Genomic DNA, 22,105 nt, shown 5'->3' with positions numbered 1-22,105 from the left:
ATTTATCACAGTTGTATGAGATTGTGTTATTAGGAGATTTCTTTCAAACATTTAAGTGGTCTTCATCAAGAAACCAGCTGGACCGACTGGAACTGAAGTGGGAGTAATAGTGAGTTTTGGGATAGTAGTACAGTTTTGTATGGACTTGTCTACATGTATAAACACCACTTGGCATATTGCTATTTAATAATTAATCTATAACCAGTATTCTGAAATTATGCCCCCTGTTCAACATTTCTCACAACTTGAACATAGAGGAGTAGAAAATTACTGAGGTGAAATTGATGATACTTGAAAAGGACATTTTAAGCTCACAACACAGAACATATATCAGGGGTTATAAAGGAAATCTTTATGTGAGCTGGTGTCTGAGCATGTGGCTTTCAGAGTTGAAAGTGAGGCTTACGTCCATGCAAGGGAGAAAATAGTTTGGTTGGGAGTTAATGGAACGCTTCTGGTCAGTCGTGCAGTTAAACACTTATTAACCAGTTTGAGACTGTTGGTGAGGGTAGTGGCCCAGAAATATTTTAAATATTTTCCTTGGGGGTCACTGCTGTTACTCTGATTTGCAAGCGGGAGAAGAATTTTGCCAGCAGTTCGATTACAGGCACTCCGTGCTCTTGAAAAAGAAAAAAAGAAGGGATCTGAAAATGAGAGGTGCTTCTACTTTGTATTCTTATGCTATTCAGAAATTTGAGTTTACAGAAGAATATACAAAATGTACAACAACAAAATGACAATCAAAATGCCTATTAACACGTCTCCCAATTACTGTTCCAGCTCATCTGTAAACAGGAAGGCACTGATAAAGTCAAACTGATTTACAAGCCAATCTTCTTGCATATAATTGCTAGTTTCTTAGTGTGCACAATTAAAAATTCTGCCAGTAAGGCTGAAGAAGTTTCAAAGCAAAGCGGTTACTATTTTTGATTCACAGGAATTAAATAGCAGTATAAGAGACATGCTGTATTCTGTATTCTTATCCATATGCTCAAGCCCTCAATCTCATTCCCAGTGATAAGGGAAAATCCAAACGTTCCTTGAACACCTCCAGGGTCGGTGACTCCACCATCTCCCTGGGCAGCCCATTCCAGTGCCTGACCACTCTTTCAGAGAAGGAGCCTTTCCTATCGTCCAGCCTGAATCTCCCCTGCCGCAGCTTGAAGCCATTCCCTCTCGTCCTATCACCACGTACACGAGCGAAGAGGCCGACCCCTGCTCACTACAACCTCCCTTTAGGCAGTTATGGGGAGCAATAAGGTCTCCCCTGAGCCTCCTCTTCTCCAGACTGAACAATCCCAGCTCCTTCAGCTGCTCCACATCAGGCCTGTGCTCCAGACCCCTCACCAGCTTTGTTGCCCTTCTTTGAGCCCAATGCAGGACCTCAATGTCTTTCTTGCAGTGAGGGCCCAAAGTCTTGTAAGTTTCCATACTTCTGGTAGTGATAATCTTGTGATTAAAGAATACTTGTTGTCAGGAGAAATAGGTGGATTTAGGTTCAATCAGATAAGAGAGAAGAGTGTGTTTGTTGACCTGCGCCTACTTATGAAAGTGCTTTTGTCACTGAATGGGAAAAGGTCCTTGTTGACATTTGTGGTGGCTTTATTTTGCATGGCTTCCACTTCACACAGAGAACATTATGAGGAAATGCCCTGCAGGTGGAACATGCAAATAAATGTCTCGCTTGTCTGTTACTAGTGGTTTAAGTGCTTATGTTTAGGATTGAAAATCCTTCTCAGAAAGAGAAGTTTAGGCATTCGGGAAATTCAGACACTTGAACATGCTTCTCTGTGCACTGGGGTATTGGCTCTCAAGGGGTTCAGTTATGAGGGGAAATGAGCAGCATTTTGAGCAGCTAAATTTTGGATCTGGATGTTGATTATGGCCAGTGCGTGGAACTCCACATGCTTTGTAACCCCATTACCGGTAAGGGTAGCTCAAAGGAAATTACTGTATTCCAATAACTCCATGTGATGGGGGCAAAAAAATTGCGTAAGAATGTAATGAATCCAGTGATTCCATGGTGCCGAACTGGAAAACAGTGTTCAATGCAGATGTAAGCAAACTGCAGAACAAATCAAAATAATAAAAGCCCCCAGAGAAGGCCATTCCATTTGTTACCTGCCTGTGCATTGTGTTCTTCCTAGTTATCAGAGAAATAAAAACAAGGACATATATCCTAAAGTTCAAAAAGTTAAAACATTATTCCAGAGGAAGAAAACATTGTGTGTTCTGCTTTTGCAGTAATTTGCTTGATGTTTGTGCTATAATTGGTTAGGTGAATTCTAAGAAGTTGTGTGTACTCCTCAAACTGCATCTTACATCAAACATCAGAATCCTACTCTGATGTGAGATTCATCCAGATTCGTGGCAACTCTTTTACAGAAAATGATGAAATCGCTGGGAGGCATCAATGCAAAACGAAGGACTAGACACTGGACTTGAATATGCTAGTGTTGTTCAGAAATAACAGCGTTCTTCAGAAGAATTAACCCTGATTTACATTCAAACAAATTGAATTTAAATCTGAGCTATCTCTGTTTTATCTTCTTTGGCGAATACCAGTAGAGTTACAGTAGAAACTGCTCTTGCCATCTGCCCCTTTGAAAAGAATTGCTGTTAAATGTGTGGTTGTTGCATACGCAGAGAGCTGCCCATTTCACATCAGCTAAAGGGGTTACAGATGAAATGAGTGTGATTCATTTAATACGTACGTTGCTTAAAAATGGAAGAAATAGCAAACACAACTGCAGAGGCTGTTGAGATATAAGCTTGTTAAACCAGTAAAAGTACTATGGATTACTGCAAGGTAAAAAGTAATATAAAACATTGTAATACACCTAGTAGAACTTCGAAATGGGTAAGGAGTCTGCAATTAAAAAGCCAGTTTTTAAGGATTACATCGTTTATCTCGGGGTAATTTTGTGTACAGTTCCACGTGTTGTATTGCTGTTGCTTCTACGCATAATTTTCAGTTTCAGAATTAGCATTCCATATTGTTCAACTACTGTTTATGCAGTCACTGAAAATATTCACATTCATATCCTTTGAAAATAATGTGAGATTTGAAGAAGAATCCATTTCTAGCAAATACATACTTTTTTCATATGCAATGAAGGACTTGACTATGAATGAACAAAAAATAATGTCAGGTAGTGAATTTTTCAGGAAAAATATTCAGGGACTTAAGATCACCAAGTATTTTCAGAGCTGGAGTCACTAAAAATAGGAAGAAATATTAGAGCAGTCATGTGAAAATATATCTTCAAACTATCAGTGGGGAGGGATTGCTTTCTTGTTCTACTTCAATAGTTTCATTTTGTATCAACACTGAGAGGCAAAAAGTACTGCCGCACATATGGTTCAGTTTTTCAGCAAATACAGATATCAGCTTAGATGCAGAACATTGGATGTGACTGAAAGGAATTGCTCATATTATAGTCTATCCAAAGACAGTAAAGCCCCTTGGATGGGCAGGTTTATGATCAAGTGTATGGTCCTGAAGCAACACAATCCACAGTGACTGCAAGGGGTGCTCATTCTTTTCTGCATTTTTGATGAGTTCTGCTTGTGACAGGCTAGGAAGTGGGACTCATCTTTTCTCTTTTTACTAAGCCCGTATGATTTCTTTTCAATTCTCTGTCTTTTCCAGCCTTCTTGCTTTTTTTCTTTCTAGTTTGGCTGCATCTTTTGCTTGAGTAAGCATTCTTCAGCGAGCTGACCACTACTGTGATTCTTAACAGTTTTCATTAGCGTGTACAAACATCAGTTGTCTTCTTTGATAGGCTGAGGAAGTGCAGAAATTCTTTCTGTCCAGTTCTTGATACCTTGGCAATTGCATTTGATTTCTGATGTCACTGGAATGGACAGTAATTCTTGAGGAAAACCACGTGGTTTCTCTATCATTATAGGAAGGTTATGGCAAGTCCTTGCATAAAATATTCCTTAGTGCATTTTCCCTTCTCCTGCCCGCTGAGCCAAAGGCACAGAGTTAATTTGAGGCCCACCTTAGATTGGCTTTTTCTGTTTTCCTACCCCGCAATATATCTGAGCATTTTCTTTCTTAGTGTCACTGAAATCAGTGGCAGATGGAGCATTATTTCGAGGCCGTGTATGGTTTCCTTTGCTAGAAAGAATCATGAATGTCAAGTATAGGAGTTAACATGTTTTAGTATGCAGTATTTGTTTGAATTGAGCTACTGTAAAATTGCATCTGCACAAACTGATAGGATTGTCTTTAAAACAGAAGTTCTAAGACTTCCAAGATTTCCTGACAAAAGATCTAGACTTAACGTTTTGACTGGATCATGTATCTCAGTATAAAGTACGATCTCTTTCTTTAGTCAGAAAGAACCTATTTTACTAGCCTAGGTAGACCTTTTCTGATGTAGGGCTCAAAGTCTCTGGTCTAGATTGGTGTTAAGGAATTATTTTAACATAGTAGCCCAGTCTAGCATTGCTGCAAATAACAAGTGAGTTGTTTGGTTCCCATGAGGAAATCTGTGAGTATAATTTTATTTTGTGTTCAGGAGCATTTTTTGAAGTACCAGTTTAATCACAGGAAATTAAATCAGTGTGAAGAATGCCAGCACTCTTTTTATTGAGAAAGCATCATTTATCATTCCACGAGGTCTGACAGTGAAATGGCCAAAATCCTGACTCTTCCATCTTACCACTTACTGCCCTCTTGAAAGTGCTTTTGGGATGGGCATTGAAAACCTATTTCTCATGGTATAACTGGCTGGATAACTTCTTCAGCACTCGCAGAAACAAGTGAGTTTAAAAAGCAGTATGTTTATGCCAGTGCAACATTCTCAGCTCACAAAAGTGAAATTTAATGGGCAATTTTACAGCTGTGTTTGAGAACTGTATCCTGAATCTGGGTAAGTTATTTTCATAGTGTCCAAAGCAATTAGTTGGAGGAATGAGATTACAGATTCTGTTTTCAGAATTGTTGGCATGGATAAACACTAAAAGGCAGCTTTTATGAAAGAAATCCCTAACTTCCCATTCTCCTCACAGTGTAGTAGCAGTACACGGTTGATATCATAAACACTGGCAGAAACGGAAATTCAGGCAGAAACTGTAGAACGTAATGGACTACAGTTGATTAGTTTCTGATTAGGGTTCTGGTTGTGCCTGATCCAGCATTTGTAACCTCAACTGTGACTGTGAAAATGGCTCTGCAGTTTCCTTGTGCAGCTGCATCAGGATCGAGGGTAATTGAAGCTGGATGGCAAAAGAGTTCTTTGGTATTACCAGGAAATATTTCCTCAAAGATTCAAAAGAGAAAGAAAGAAATCGCTCACTTATTTGACAGTAAGTACCTTCTATAAAAATCCAGAGAACAAAATAAAACCATGCAGTCTTAGCAAAGACAACGCAGTTTAGATACTTTATGTGCAGGGCTTTTTAGAGTTAAAGAATTCATAGAATTACAGAATGGCTTGTGTTCAAAGGGTCCCTAAAATCATTTAGTTCCAACTCTCACTCCATGGGTAACAACACCTTCCATGGCGTCATGTTGCAAAACAGTTTTAAATACACTTCAGCAGAAATGGCTTTTTTCATCGTATATTTAGTAGGTTATGAAGCAGGTTATGTTATGCTTATTTGCAGCAGTAGAGAGGTGGATTTGATGTCCCTCAGGTTCTTCCGGCACCTAACAAAAATTTTCTCCTTTTTTATTGCAGCCCAGAAGATGGTGAAATTCATCCTGAAATCTGTAGACTATATATCCAGTTGCAGTGTTGCTTAGAAATGTACACAACAGAAATGCTCAAGTCCATATGTCTGCTAGGATCCCTGCAGTTTCATCGGAAAGGTATTAAACTGGACAATTATACAGGCACTGATTTAAACACATGAACAGTTTGTCAGGAAAAGTTTGGGTATTCGTGAAAGACAAAGCACCAGACTGTAAAGGAAGCTATGCCACCAAAGCTTCTAAGATATTTCCATTTCATTATCATCATTCAGTGAATCATATCATGCTTAGTAATTATAAGGGAAAGAATCAAGGAGCTTGGCCTGCAACATGGGCTGCCTAATCATTTAATGTAACAATATTTTGTTCTTTATAAATAACATATATTTATATTTATATAAGTATAAATATATTTATATATCTATATTCATAAATATATTTTAACAGACCTCTGAGAGTGGCATCTCTGTGCCTTAGGTGCATATTGAAGGCTTGGCAGGTCCACGACAGTACAGAGTTAAAGCTTGTCTTCTGGGTTAGAAGATTGTTCTCTCCAGAAAAATATAGCCAAAAAGAAGTCAGTTACACACTTTCAATAACTATCACCTGGTTGGATGTGTCCCCTAACCCTGATGTTAGATGTTGTCTAATGAAGCCATTATACTTGCCATTTACTTTATGTTTAATTCAAGTGCTCCAGTGTCTCAGGCAATACTAGAGAGACAGCATTCGCTTCTCCAATTCTGACAGTCTGACAGAGAAAGTGCGAGAACATGCCAAGGGCTTATAGCAGTTCACCTCACGTTTCATACTAAATAGCTAATACTGTCATACTCTCAAGCATTTGGCATGACTCTAAAGTGTCATTTCTCAAGTGGACTTCCTAGGAATTGTATAAGGTGATTTCTGACAGAGCTGACTGGTGCTGTGTTTCCAGCAATGTGATGTCAGCATGTGGCTGCTTTAGCCACATTTACCTTTCAGGCTAAATCTGCCAGAATTCTGCCATATAAGTCCTGATTCTCAACTGCTTTTTTTTTTACACACAGTATGTATTTTGCCTTTTTTATTGGTTGGCCCACCTGGAAGAAGGTGCTGGTGAGCAAATCATAGAATCATAGAATCACAGAATCATAAAATGGCTGAGGTTGGAGGGGACCTCAAGGATCATCAGGCTCCAAACCCTCGCTGCAGGCAGGGCCACCAACCTCCACTTTTAATACTGGATCAAGCTGCCCAAGGCCCCATCCAACCTGGCCTTGAACACCTCCAGAGAAAGGGCAAAAGGGCTAAAGGCTAGGGGCTAAAAAAGTCAGCGTGTGCTGGAGGGTGAAGCTGTTGTGAAAAAATATGCATTACATGCAAGGAAACAGAATGTTTCTCATTTTCCCTAACAAGGAACTCCTAGCTTGCAAATAATTGACTTGAAGAGTTCTCTAAATTAAGCAGAATGATTCTGATCAAGCTGGTATGAAATATTTTAGTCATAAAGGAAATAAACAATTCGGTCAAAAGAAACTGATTACTTTAAGCATAATGACCACACTGACCATGGTGAAAGGAAAATGGAGAAATGGAGATAATTTACTGAACAGGTCACTCGATAATTGGGGATTATGTCTGGTCTACTTGTGACTACTTTTTTCCCAGATAATATCCCAGCAGAATTCACCAGGTAAATATAAGACAAAGTTCTTATTCTGTAATAAGATGCATACATTTCTGCCCTTGCTGAATGGAGTTAATTTTTATCCTGTAGCCATAGAAATAACCACACTAACTTGGCTCCAGCTTTCTGTGACGTTCTTTGAGGAAAAAATTGTAATAGGCCAACATGATAAAATCACAGAGATTTCAACAGATGAGTTGAATTGTGGAACAGAGCCAGCAGAATGTTGTTCTTATATTTGAAATGCCTAGATATTGACAATGCTTAGAAGTACTGTAAAGGCATCATTCAACATGACACATTCTAGTTACAAGTACTTTTTCACTGTGATGGTCATCAAACATTGGAACATGCACCCAAAGAGGCTGTGAAGTCTCCATTGTTGGTGGTATTCATAACTCAGTTGGACGAGGCCACAACAAACCTGGTGCAAACTCCGGCCCTGATTTCAACGGGGAGTAAAACAAGATGCAGCCTATTTTGTTTTCTGATTTTAAGTGTACCAAAACACTGTATTTTCCAAGAAACAGAATAAGTAACATACTCAGTGTCTTTACTTCTGAAGATGGATACTATAGTGCAGGCAAAGTGCATGCATTTATCTGTGGAAATCATGGAGCCAATAATGTCACCCAAATAAAACATTTTGTGCTATTGATAGCATATCGCTTTTTCTACCTCTTCACCTGCTCATTTTTTCTCCAGATTTTCACTGAGTGATGATACCAAAAGGGACATTCGTTTCTCTTGTCCACAAGGAGTACCACAGTGAACACTTCTGACACGTGCTAACTTCACTTAATTCTTAAAAGCACATCTGTTGTTATTCCATGCACCTAATTTCTTTCTGTATCTTGGAGGTTATTTTTGAAGGCAGTGCTTTCTATTTGGATGTAATATTTTCCATTTTCTAGCTCTTTAATCTGTTGAATAAGTAGTTTGCTGAGTTTTTAAATCTCCCGTAAGTTTTCACCAATTTATATTATGATAGAGATTAAAGCAGCGTAACATGCAGGCTGTTTTGACAAACCTGCAGTTAATAAATAATAATACGGAAACTGCTCTCTTGACCAGGCATTATCAAATAAGCTACAGAACAGGTAAAGCTAGAGCAGTGAGCTGATGCTGATGCTCTTTTCCCAAGAGGAAGCATGCCAATGGAAAACAGATGCTCTTCTATAAAACACCATGCTGCTTTGAAGGCCTTGGCTTTGGCTATTTCCTTTCTCTTTCTCAGCACCGATCTTCTAATCTGTCCTTATCTTTCTGTTCTCCTGAAGAGACTACCCTAAGTGTACGGAATAGTATATATCAACCTTCCAGTAGAGAGATTTCTTTCATATTTACAGAACTTTAACTTACTACTGCCATACAACCTCTGCTAGAAGAGTCAGACAGTCTGTCATTGTTTTGAGACTTAACAGTCACACTGGGGCCAAAAAGCATAAATATTTCCAGCTGTGTTATGCAGTAAGTAAACTGAGGTAAATGCTCTGTAAACCAGAGTCCTATGCTGAAAAGAGAGGAGAGCCACAGAAGTGATCCAAGGGGTGGAACGCCTCCCCTACGAGGGTGGGCTGAGAGAGCTGGGGCTGTTCGGCCTGGAGAAGAGAAGGCTCTGGAGAGACCTGGGAGCGGCCTTTCAGTATCTAAAGGGAGGCTATAAGGAGAGCAGGGACAGAGAGTGTAGCGGGGTGTGTGGTGATAGGACAAGGGGAAATGGTTTCAAACTAAGGGAAAGGAGATTCAGGCTAAACATAATGAAGAAGTTTGTTACAAAAATGGTGGTGAGGCACAGGTTGCCCAGAGAGGTGCTGAATGGCCTGTCCCTGAGACAGGTCATAGGCTGGACAGGGCTCTCCGGAAGCTGATTTGGTGTTCCTGTTTATTGCTGGGGAGTTGGACTAGATGACCTTTGAAAGTCCCTTCCACCTCAAAACATTCTATGATTCTACGTTAGGACTGCAGAATTCAACAGTCAGAAAGTTTGCAACTGCTAGAATGAAACAGGTCCAAGTAGCTTTATTTCATCTTGGTGCCTAATTTAAGTCCTTGGTTATCTGATCATACAATTTGTTACTCCGTTCCATGGTCCCAAGGCTCCTGGCTAGCTAATACTGGCTAGCTAATACAAACAGGTCCAAGTAGCTTTATTTCATCTTGGTGCCTAATTTAAGTCCTTGGTTATCTGATCATACAATTTGTTACTCCGTTCCATGGTCCCAAGGCTCCTGGCTAGCTAATACATGCAGTCCAATACTTGGACGTTTCATCCTTTTTTTACTCTAATTGTTCAGTGTCATACGTTGTACTTATTGCACATAATTTTGTCATAAAGGCAGAATTCCTCTGTTCTCAGACCTTTCTCGGAAACTCATACGCTGATGGGAATGTCTCCAGTACTGCCTTGAGTGAAGCAGTAGCAATTTTTCTCATTGTAAATGGGGAACAAGGAGCGATTAAAAAAAAGAGTGCTAATTTAGAATTTGAGATTGCAGCATATGCTGTGCAGTGATGTGTTTGCGTTCGGAGTAATTTCTCGGCATCTTCAGTTGCAACTAAGCCCTAAGAGTCTCTGAGTGGAGCAAGCATAGAATTTAAAGTACGTTATTAGTAACTATTTTGAGAAGCTGGGTTTAAGTAACTCGTACAGGGTCAGATGAAAACTCTGAGTTGGAGGAAGTTATGTAAGTCTTGTTTTCAGTGCAGCACTGTGTCTTCCTGCATTACCTCTCATAATGGCTTTAAAGGTCCTTGACCTCCATTCTGTCAGAGCAGGGTGACAATAGCAAATTACCTCCTGAGGAAATGGCAAAAATGAGAGATGACTGCTCATGTTCCATCTCTTCCAAGAACTACTCTGAAATGCCTTCTGCATCAGTATCACACTGTGGAAGAATTTCTGGATAGAATCATCTTTCTCAAACTTTGCCAAGCAACAGATGAGTTCACTTCTCTGGGATCTGGAGCTTCTCTTCTCATCTTTGTATTGCTTTATTTGCCTTCCTCCATCATTTGAGTTACAAGGCTTTGTGCCTTAGGGAGCAATGGCAAATGCAGATCTTACACTTGTTAATACTTCTTAAAACATGAATCAAGTTTCACAGGAAGGAAGATACTCTGAACTAGCTTAAATGCCTCTGAAGTTTTTACAAAATTCAGCTCTCATTTCTTTAATGTTGTATGTCTACCTTACTGACATTGCATGTTACCAATGTTGACTATTTTTCTGATTAAATAAATAATCCTGGCTTAGCTGTCACATATAAGAGGAAATCACTGATGTAATTTCTCTCTATGGGAGCTGCTGGATGCAATGGTAATGGTCCTTTTTCTAAAATAATACTGATATTTCCTAATATCCCATGCTGAGAAAACCCAGAATTTCCTCACAGTTCTTAAGTATTTTCCAGCATATGTTGCTACATCCAGTCACAATTATTTCTTGCTCTTAGATTTTCACTTATACCTCATAAAGCATATCATTGCATTTGAATGTGTAAAAAAACCAAACAAATGAGCTTTACTGATTTATGTACAAATCATAATAATATATTCATTTCCTTGTAAAGAACTCTAAATTATTGCTCTAATCACTCGATCATTATAGCATGTCACTGTGGAAGTACATGTTCCCAAAGACTGATGCCTGTACATATTTACGTATCATAGAATCATGGAATCATGGAATCACAAGGTTGGAAATGATCTGCAAGATCATCTAGTCCAACTGCCTTCCCATTCCTATTAGTACCACAAGCTACTAACTCATATCTCCTAGCTCCTCATCCAGATGTCTCTTGAACACTGACAGGGATGGTGACTCCACCACCTCCCTGTGCAGCCATTCCAGTGCCTGACCGCCCTCTGAGAGAATAAGTTTCTCCTAATGTCCAACCTAAGCCTCCTCTGGTACACCATAAATAAACCATAAATTTCTTAGAATCATCTACAGATATAATTGTCTTGTTTGTTTATGTAGTTATGCATTTTAGATAACATTTTAAGAAATCCTAGGCTGCAGACTGAAATCTAACAAACATGTTGTTACCCAGCTTTGCGATATTGTAGCCAGGTTCTAATTTTTCTGATTGGGGAAGTAAACCTGTATAACAAATGAAAGGTAAGAGGGCACAGAAATTTTGAAGTTAAAAATGAACTGGAGGTGTTTTCCAGAGTATAAAACATGCTGTAAAATAATTCGAGATACCTGGGATGTGCACAGTTTAAATGTAGCCATTTATACTGAGTTTGAACAAAGTAAATCACTGCTCATGTAGTTGTAAGACAGTATTATTCTTATGGTCCAGAATCACATGAATCTGATATGTAGTTTGTAACTTGTTAAAACAAAAGTGTACAACCATGGAGAGGTAATTCCTGCTGTCATGCTTAGTAGAACTTGTGTGAATATCTATGGGTAGAAGGAGTCCAGAGTTCATTACATCCCCAGAATCTCACACATCCCTGTATGAAGTGGTCTCAAAGTCTTATCCTGCATCTTTTTCATGTGTTAATATATGAATAGTTTCTCAGGATAGCATATAAAATTCTTTAATGCTTGTAATGTATATATTATTTATTCTTACCACAAGTCTGCGTAGAAGACTTAGAGAAAATTAAACAGTCCAGTCACAGTAACTGACTGGTACAGATATAGCTGAGGGCGGAAGGGTACCAAAACTCAGATACTAGAGTGGTGGCTACCTGGTGAAATTCTGTGACTGCTTGGATAAGCTGGAGAGGAACTGCACACTACGGACAGAATATACAATGCGTTCAGTATATTCATCTCATTCTCACTATTGTTGAGAATTATTTCAAATTGCAGATAGCTCTGCATTATGTATCATACCGAAGTTCATAAGAGACTTGATTTTCCAGCATGTATTCTGTGACACATTTATTTCTTTAAAATAGTACCTAGAAGTACTGGAAGATTACAGCAAAGTGACGAAAAGAAACTCTCAACTCACTGAAGGGTTTTTTGTTGTATTTGGCTCTATTAGTTTAAACTATAACTAGCTATAAGGAATCTGTAATAGACAAGCAGGTAGATTTGCATTATACAAGTTTATATGAGACACAGGTGGAGATTAAGGGTAAACACACAGTAGAGCATGACAGAAGCAAACACAGAGCTCACCACAGGAGCAATAATGAGCACAGCAGGGGAGAGATGTAAAGCACAGTGATGAGTCGATGTATGTACCTTTGCTGAGCTGATCATTTTCTGTCCTCTTCTTTATCCTGATTCAGTTTGCAGCTTCAAAGTTACTTAATTCAGTGAATTTTATTTCACACAAAAGGTGATGGGAAAAGCAAAAATGTATGCTGAATTAGAGGCTAGGAGATTAAAAAAACATCATTTAAATTAAAATTTCATCAACAGTAAAAAGAGCCTCTGTCTAGTGGCACAAACAGCCACCGTATGTTGATACCTCTGAAAACACTGTAGCACGATCAAACTTCAACTGAAATTAAGGAAAGTCTCTCCACTGACAAAACTGAAATTAAAATTTAGGGTTCATGTTTCTATTCTAAGAATGAATAATACAAAAGACATCCTCCCATGTGGTACAAGGGTGAGAAGATTAAAGAGCTTTTGTTTCCCTCCGGTCTGTACTGTGTAGGAGAAATGTTAAGCCTGAGTCATATACATTACTCAAGCAAAGCTTTTATTATTAGCTGCCTCCTTAACTGTTTTGAAGTGATTCAATAGTTGCTCTGAAATTCAAAGAAAACTTCATGAGTTGTTCACAGTACAACAGAAGTATTGTGAAGAGCTCTTTTCATTTGAACAGAAATCTGAGTTGTTCATTCTGCAAAATCTGCAAGAGCTTGCCTTTTTGCTAACAAAAAGAACATTACAGTCTCAGTAAGTTTGTTCTCAAGTTAGGAAAAAGAATCTTCACTGTTATTTCATCTGGGACTGCTACTGTTTCCACTGAAACACCTTTCCCATCCCTGAAGGATGCATCTATAGACAGGATTGTTCTTGACAGTATGTCACCAGAAGTCAGGGGACAGTTTCAACGCAGCAATTCCAAATAATGGCAGAATAAATTAAAACCTGTTGCACCAATTACATCTTGTGATACTGTTTCTCTTGGGGCAACCCGCTTTTACAGAGAAGTGGTAAGTGAATTATTCTTAGCAGCATATCGTGTTACATGCTTCTGGGAAAAGTGATGAATTGTGAAGCTTACACAAATGAACAACAAAAATTGTGCAATATGAACTACCTTAAAGTAACAGCATAAGCTGCAGTTAAAGACTGAAAATAATTTGAAAGTTATGCTATTGTGGTTTAACCTGGCAGGCAGCTGAGCACCACACTTTTACTCACTCCCACCACAGGGAGGGCGAGAGAACTGGAAAAAGGCAAAGCTCGTAAAGTCAATATAATAAGACAGAAAAGGAAGGGAAAATAATAATAAAGGTATGGAATATAATATCCCTTTTGCCACTTTGGGTCAGTGCCCTGGCTGGGGTAGTCTTCTATCGTTTGATAGGTTGAAGTGGCTCACAGAGGGTGAAGAAGCAGTGGATGCCAATATCGGCAGCAGAGGAAGGGTACAGGTCATAATTTGCTTATGTCAGGTTATGCCATCTCTTGGAATCACAGTTAGATTCCAAGACAGGAGGCAAAAAAGGTGGAAGCAGGGACTGGCTTCCTACTGATTTTAAAGGATAATGTAAGCATTAACTAAATATCTTCTGTGGTATAAATAATGTCTAACTTGACATTCAAACAAAGAGCTAGGAGTTATTTCTTTTAGCAACAAAGTCATGATTTACCGGAATATCATCATTTAGAGAACCTGCCTAATGGTTTTAGACCAAAAATGTCAGGGATTTTTTAAACAGGTTTACACAGTATCCTGTTTGTGATATGGAAGTATAGCATAGCATTGTTTGTAGTCTTAGTCTCAGAAGAATGAGTTTAGTAACCACTGCTGTGTTCATATTCTTCCTTTTCTTCATCAAACCCTAGAGGAAGTACTCAGATTTGTCCTAATGTGAAATTTTTTCAAATTGCAATCATTGTGAGATGAAAAAGACATTTCCTAGTCAAATCCACAGTAGCACTGATTTAAACTTTGTTTTTTTTCCTCTAGCTTTAGAACAGTTTGTTTTGGTGCTTTTTCTTTCTGAGGTTGTTTACACAATTTTGTGAAATAACTGAAAGTGGAAAATATTTAATTTCTTAATAATACAATGAACTCCAAATTGAAATTTCTCATTTAAATGATACTTGCAAAAACAATTTGTCCCATCATATACTTCGTACCAGGTCTGTATTTGACCCTATAGGCAGCGAATACCAACTGGCTGTCCACAGCAAGTTTGAAAAGAGACCAACAAATCCCACTAATACTTGACTCTCTTACATTCTCTTTCATAGTCCCCACCTTCTTTCCCATTCTCTCCCAGACAAAAAACCCACGCAGATGAGATCTCCACATAGTTCAAACACTGCCTTTTACATAGTAAACATGAATTAGGCAAGTGTAAGCATTGAAAATCAGATATATCAGATGTATTGCATACTGAGCTGAGAATGGTGGCAGCTATGCATTGCTATTTAAATCATCACATTAAAAAAATGCATGTTTTCATCTTTTATTTTTCCTTAATACTGCAGTAATACTAGGAGACATGGATTGCAGTGTTATATAATGTTAGAGTTTTTGAAGTTACTTTCAGAATGTGCACTCTACTTCCCTGTTTATTTTGTTCTATTTTGTCCACTTTTTCTTATTTCATGTCACATATGAGTCACTGGAGTTCAACTGGAAGTCTTCGTAATACTTAATAAATAAAATCTGAAGTTCCACGTATGCCTCTGTAGGATTTCTCTTGATCTAGTTTGGTACAAGTACCACATAGCAGCACTCTGATTAGCAGATTGATCAGAATTTGTATTCACAAATTTCCCTCATTTATGTCATGCAAGATTAAGTCCAAAACATCAATGACACAATCTGAATTTACATTTATTAATAATGGGAGTACATGTTTGTTTGACTGTTTTAAAGGAAAAGAGCCTTGTGCCCCACCCAAGATCCTGGATACTAAAGTGGAGGAGAGCTCCGAAGTACCTATTTTAGAAGACACATTATCATCACCTACAGATATTCAACAGCATTTATGGCAGGTTTCCACAGACATTGAAAACACTGAGAGGTATGTGTAGTATTTCATCCTTAAATAAAACAAATTATCGTCTAGGGTTTATTTAGTCATTTACAGTTAGGCAGCCAATGTTGCCACTATAAAAGATGTTAGTAAATTAAATATCTGTTAACACTTTTGTGACATTTAACCTATCTGAAAGCAACTCCTAAAAGAAGAGCAGAGAGAAGTGACATCCTTAATTTGGCTAATTACCAGAGGGTGTCTGTCAAAACCAAAGGGTGGGAAATAATGGTGCTAGTAGGCCATGTTCTCTTAAAGGGAGAGCTTCTGTTTCATCTTACGTGGCTTCTGATTTTGCATCTGAAATCTGCTGGCCTTCAATCCTGCATTCATGAATTGAAAATGCAAAATGCAGTTCACTTCAGTTGGCTCAAGTTATGAATGTGGATTCCTTTGGAGGTGAGGGGAAAACTGTCCATTGGTACATCAGAGTGGATTTCTCCTACTCTGTTAGCTGAAGTTGAAAAATGAAATTGAGACCCTTTAGTAGGAAATAATCCAAAATCCCCAACATTTCTTTCTGAGATGAAATTTTATTATCAATACTTTCTGTCTTCTGCAAATTTTCTGTTCAAGTTTTCCTCCCAAGAAGAGTGAGACAGCCCCATTTCTAAAACTTTCACTTAATGCCCAGGGAGGTGTAGTGACATGAGGTGGTTACATGTGTAATTGCCTTTTAAACAGCAAAACATTCATGACACAAGCTGAAAATGCCAAGAAGGTTAACACTAGCATTTATGTTAATTGTAAAATAGACTAGCTTAAAAAAAGGGCTCCCTTGTTTTGGTGCATACCATCTGATATATGTATTTGGACCATATGCTTGCCCAGTAGATCAATGTATTATTTGGTTTGGTTTAGTGTTTCATTATTTCTGCGTATAAATCTATACTGTGAGCTATTCTCCATTCAGAGTCTTCAACTGCTTTTCTATTGCATCTTTTTCAACATTTTTTTCCACAGAGATATGAGAGAAATGAAAAACCTTTTAAGTAAACTCAGGGAGACTATGCCTTTACCACTGAAAAATCAAGGTAGGTTTTACATTTTCTTCCTGCAAGGAAAATTAAGGTAATTAAAGGTTTTGGCTTCTATTAGAGCTGAAAAACCTAGGGTGGCTTTTTATTTTTTTCTGTAGAAGTAACAGAAACAAAAATCTAGGTGAAATCCCTTCCCTACTGATTCAATGGAGACAGAATTTAATATGTGAAACTCAAGTTTCATTTGAGAATATTACTCTTCAAAGTACAGTATTCTGAAAGCTTATAAATACAGATATATATAATATATATAATATTATATTATAAAAATATATCTATAGATAAAATAATAGACTTTTCCTTATGAATAAAGGTAGCAGCACAACTAATCCCTGTTGTCATGAAGCTTTCTTTTTCAAATGTAATGAAGGCATAAATTGCACAGAGCATGCTGAGGAGCATGCTGAGTGATGGGGTTTGCTTTACCCCTGCAAGGCTTGTTGCTTCTGTATCATGACTCTGTGATAAAGAGACTCTGACCCTATGCAGAAGAAATACTTGCCTTGAATTTAAAAGGAGTCAACATGTACGGTAGAAAGCTATTCAGACACAGGGTCAGTGTTAGGGTCTCATATTCTCAGTGTACCAGAATGTTCCAGTATTGAAGTTTTGAATGGAAATTCTCGCTGACGTGCACAAACAGCCACTCAGTATTATTTTTTTCCATCTTTAAATTAAGTCAGAATATAATGTTAATATCAAGATTTTCCAAGTTGCGTGTCTGCAATGAAGGTCTTGAAATTATTTATCTTCTTATTTGGGACCCTAACATTATTCACCCAAATAGGAACATTTTGGCATAATTCTCACAGTATTTGAGCAGTCATTTTCTTAAGGTTGCATCACTGAACTTATGTTCTTGCCAAAACTTCTATAGCACTATCATGGACATCTGAAAACTAGCATAGTAAGACTCCTCTAGAAACTTCCATTTATTGTTTGCTCTGTGCCTAAAACATAGAATCTTCTGCTTGATCTTGTAGGTAACAGTAGAACACATAATAGACGTACTCCTTTATGAGAATGTGTGCGTATACGTTTATATTAAAATGTGTTTGTTCTTTTTATAACAGATGATAGCAGCCTCCTAAACTTGACCCCTTACCCATTAGTAAGAAGACGTAAGCGAAGATTCTTTGGACTGTGTTGTCTTGTCTCAAGTTAAAAGATTAAATACAGAAACACCAAGAAAATCAAACACTGGTTAAACTACTGTCATTTCACTTCTGAAAAGAACATTACTGCTCTTCATTATAAACTATATTTTCTATGCTGGCCTATTCTTTTTCTCAGCTGCTCTATCCCCCTTTTCAACATAAGGGTTTTGAAGCTTAAAGTGATAGCGTCCAAGAACTAGCTGCAGAATAGATCTAGCATAACTAAGAGTGTTTATAAAATGTCTAAAAGTATGTTTTGCATGCTTACTTTGAACCACTCAGAGAAAAGAGATATGGATTACGGTTAATAGATTATTTTAAAATTTTCTATTGTTTGAACTACAGCTGAAAGTTTGTGCATAGTACAGTATTCTTATTAGTATCATATTGAAATACTTGATCATATTCTAACGGTCTTTAAGCATAGAAAAATGTTTAACAGCAGAAGTATTGAAGTTCTAAAATATTTAAACACTATCAGAATTTGCACAAAATCTCCAGTTGCTTTTTGTGCTCTTGTTCATATTTAGTCTTCCACTATATCTCAATTCAAAAGCTTCATAGCAAAATATCTTAATTAACACAAAACCTATGTGAAAATATTTAGAACTTTAGAATATGTAGAAATACAGAGAAATCATTCAACCTATATACTGTACAATACATAGAAATAAGGCATTTCCTTTTAAGCCTTTAGAAATACTTTTAAGTATTTCTAAGTATCTCTAAAAGCTTTTGAAAAAATAATAATTTCTTGAAGTGTAGCAGAATAAACAACGTAAAACACAACACCAACCCGTTTTGTTTCCAATAGAATTTAAAGCATGGTATCTGCATATCACAAAGTATTAACTCTTATAGGGCATGCCAGAATTATCTCAGACTGTAAGATACTAAACGTTTTACATTGTTAATAAAGTTTTTTATTTGAATTAAGTGACTTGTTTCTAGAGATAATTCCAGAACATATGGGGATTTTTTTGTAATTTTACTGTAAAAAAAGCCTACAAAGTTTTGGTAATTTTTCCATTTCAAGATGTATGTTTACAAAGAGACAGAAAATTACAATTAATATTTAAGTGCTAAGATGACTGCTAGTAGAAGCAATATGTATGAATATGCCAGAGTTGTATTGATATTTCAGGATGATAGGTGAGACACTAGAACTAAACTTGCACTAGACAGTAACACTACAAGCCCCATGACCATCTGTAACTACAATACAGAACACAAAGGCGGCTATGAGCCTGTCTGCTACTCCACCATGAGCCAACACGTTAACAGGAACAACAGTCCTTCTTGCTGCATAAAGGTTTAGTGGTCTGTAAGGAGGAAATGTTCCCTTGTCACAGAAAACACCTGTGGAGTTAGATACCCTGTGTTTTTTATTGGTAAGACACTTCCAGAAGCAGTTTATTACAGAAGGCTATTCACTGAACTATATATGGCACCTACTGAATGTGTTTCATCTGACTGATTTTTCTACCAGTTTTTTCTCTTGAAATGCTATTTACCGAAAAAGGAAGAAAACACACACCTTGATAGCAGCGTTAGAGAACTGCATGGCCCAAAACCTAAGATCTAATTTAATTCCAAGATTGGGAAGGCAGGATTTTTTCTCTATGAGTAAGTGATCCAGTCAGTCATACCATTTAGATTTAGGAAGCTGTGTAACTGAGTTTATAACATTTCTCTCAAAGTATATCTTTCTTTTCAAGGAGATATAGCGGACAGATGTTTTTTTCCAAGTTGTAGTAATCTGCTCACCTTTCAGTCTTTCAGCCCTTCAGATTGCTCCAAAAGTAATGCCTCCTATTTATTTCCATGGAAACGATAACAGCTACAAAGAGTACAATATCACTGTTTGATAGAACAGAAATTCTCAGCTACAAGACACTTTTTTAACACAGTCACCAGTGCTAGCTATATATTTTTGCCTGTGATTGATAAGAGCCTTCATGTCATACTAGTGAAAATACGTACAAGCAAAGGTGACTCACTGTTTCACAGCTATGACAGCGTTGTTGCCATGAAAATGTTACCCGCAGTCCATATTTCATTGGCCCAACCAGACAGAAGTCAGAAGGCACCAAATCCAGACTATACAGTGGATGTAGTAGGACAGTCTAGCCAAGACCGGCAACATGCTCAAAGTGGTCTTCACACTCGTATGGGGCCTGGCGTTATCATATTGCAAGAGAAAGATTGTCTTCTTCTCTCACTCGGCTCGGGAAGTTCAAGCCTTCAGCTCAGTCAGCATTGTGATGCAGTGGTCAGTGTTGATGTTTTCTCCAGGTTCCAGGAAATCCAGAAGGATCACCCTTTCCTATCTCAAAAGACAGTGCACATGACTTTACCCGATGAAGGCTGCGTCTTGAACTTTTTTCTTCTATGGGGAATGCACGTGTCACCACTCCATGGACCGTTGACTCATAACGGTGACACCATATCTCATCACCAGCAATGACGCAATCCAGAAAACTGTCACCTTCTGCTTCATATTGGTTCAGTATGTTTTGACAAACTTGCATATGATGTTATTTCTGTTCCTGTGTGAGCATTTATGGAACCCACCTGGCACAAACTTTGCAGTATTCCAAAATTGCCATCATTTTTTCCAATACCTTGAAGCCAATATTCAGCTCCATACACAGCTCCCTGGTTGCAGTCTGCTCCAGGATCCAAATGGATCTACATTTTGTGGTGTGACAGGTGTGCATGACATCAGGAATGTGGCTTGTCTTTCATGTTACTGCTAGAACTGCTGAAACACACTACGCAAGCTGCCTCACTGTACGCACATTCAGTTTTGTCCCATAAACATTCAGACTCTGCTTTGTCAGACAGCCCCTCAGCTGCCATCTGTCACATGGCAACAAGGTGTAATGGGATATTGGTGAGAAGGTTCAACCTCTGCTGCCATATCACCAGCATCCGCCTCTGATATCATGGGCCAACTGAATAAAATAGGAGGCATTACTTACAGAGCAGTCCTTGTACATTTTTCAATAATTAATCCCAAGTAATTTTGATGCAGTGAGGACAAAATGCCCTCATAAAAATTGTGTTTCTATAAGCAAAATGAATTCCATCAAAGGAACGCATGCCGACATACTCTAAGAGCGTATAGGTGAAAGCACAATAACATTCTGTAAATAGCACAGAGAAAGGAACTGCAGTGTACTTTATGATTTCATGTCACAATCTATTCTTCAGAGTATAATACATTTATCATCAGAATAGCTGTATGCAGTCACAAAAGTGTGTGCTTGTGAGCATGAATGTGTATCTAAGAAGCATGGAATCAAAATGCATAGAAAGATTATTTTCAAAATCTATTTTCCTCACAGCAATGTTCTCATTAACCAGATTCTGCTTTTCTGTAATAAATAAAGAATGTCCTAGAGATGGCTGCACTGTCATGTTTTCATTAAAAGTCTTAACAGCTGATAGACGTGCTCAATAGCTCCATCCCAGAGAAACAGTGGATTTTGCAGATATGAAAATGAAAGAAAACTTTGATCTCTAATGGCTATTAAAAATGCTAATTGGGTAGGTGAACTGTAATTCAAATTAACCGATTAGTTTGGTTCATCATATGTTAAAGATCAGATACCACTTCATTAATTATTTCATGAATGTCTACGTAAGTGCCAAAAAAGAACAACTTGTCAACAACAAGTTTATGTACACTGCAACATTACAAGAGATAGAAAGGAGGAAAGCAAATAGCATTTATACAACTTCTACACAGACATAAGGTGTAAATTCTTTATAATCTTGTTATATTGGTACATACACAGAAATTCATAGAATCATAATCATAGAATCATAGAATGGCCTGGGTTGAAAAGGACAACAATGATCATCTAGTTTCAACCCCCTGCTATGTGCAGGGTCGCCAACCACCAGACCAGGCTGCCCAGAGCCACATCCAGCCTGGCCTTGAATGCCTTCAGGGATGGGGCATCTACAGCCTCCTTGGGCAACCTATTCCAGTGCATCACCACCCTCTGAGTGAAAAACTTCCTCCTAATATCTAACCTAAACCACTCCAGTCTCAGTTTAAAACCATTCCCGCTTGTCCTATTGCAGTGTCAGGTCAATGTGATTATTTTTTTAACAACTATTTTCAAACAAAGACAGGTAGATCAAGAAGTAGTCATGCCTACCATGGAGCTTACCCACATACTGTCACATGGAATTTAACACACCAGGTTACATGACAAATCATATTTCTGTATTTTTATTAAATTTATTGTAATGAAGCATACATCAGTGAGATAAATGTATACATGCTAATTAATCATGCAAAACTCTTGGCATAAAT

The 22,105-nt window shown here is 37.9% G+C and overlaps 1 protein-coding gene across 1 annotated transcript in view; it reads left to right on the top strand.

Annotated features, from left to right (window-relative positions):
* Window positions 1–21,181, top strand: part of RGS7BP (regulator of G protein signaling 7 binding protein) — a 39,126-nt gene extending 17,945 nt beyond the window's left edge. Inside the window, exons 3-6 of the mRNA XM_090131671.1 lie at window positions 5,694–5,824; window positions 15,419–15,566; window positions 16,542–16,612; window positions 17,692–21,181. Of these exons, the coding sequence (XP_089987797.1) occupies window positions 5,694–5,824; window positions 15,419–15,566; window positions 16,542–16,612; window positions 17,692–17,783 (442 nt within the window). The 3' untranslated portion in view covers window positions 17,784–21,181. The remainder of the gene's footprint in view (window positions 1–5,693; window positions 5,825–15,418; window positions 15,567–16,541; window positions 16,613–17,691) is intronic.
* The last annotated feature ends 924 nt before the right edge of the window (window positions 21,182–22,105 follow it).

This window comes from Phasianus colchicus, chromosome Z (assembly GCF_987193195.1).
Source record: "Phasianus colchicus chromosome Z, bPhaCol1.hap1.1, whole genome shotgun sequence".
NCBI lineage: Eukaryota > Metazoa > Chordata > Aves > Galliformes > Phasianidae > Phasianus > Phasianus colchicus.
The sequence above is the reverse complement of the archived record's forward strand: the minus strand, read 5'-3'. Positions and strand labels throughout refer to the sequence as shown.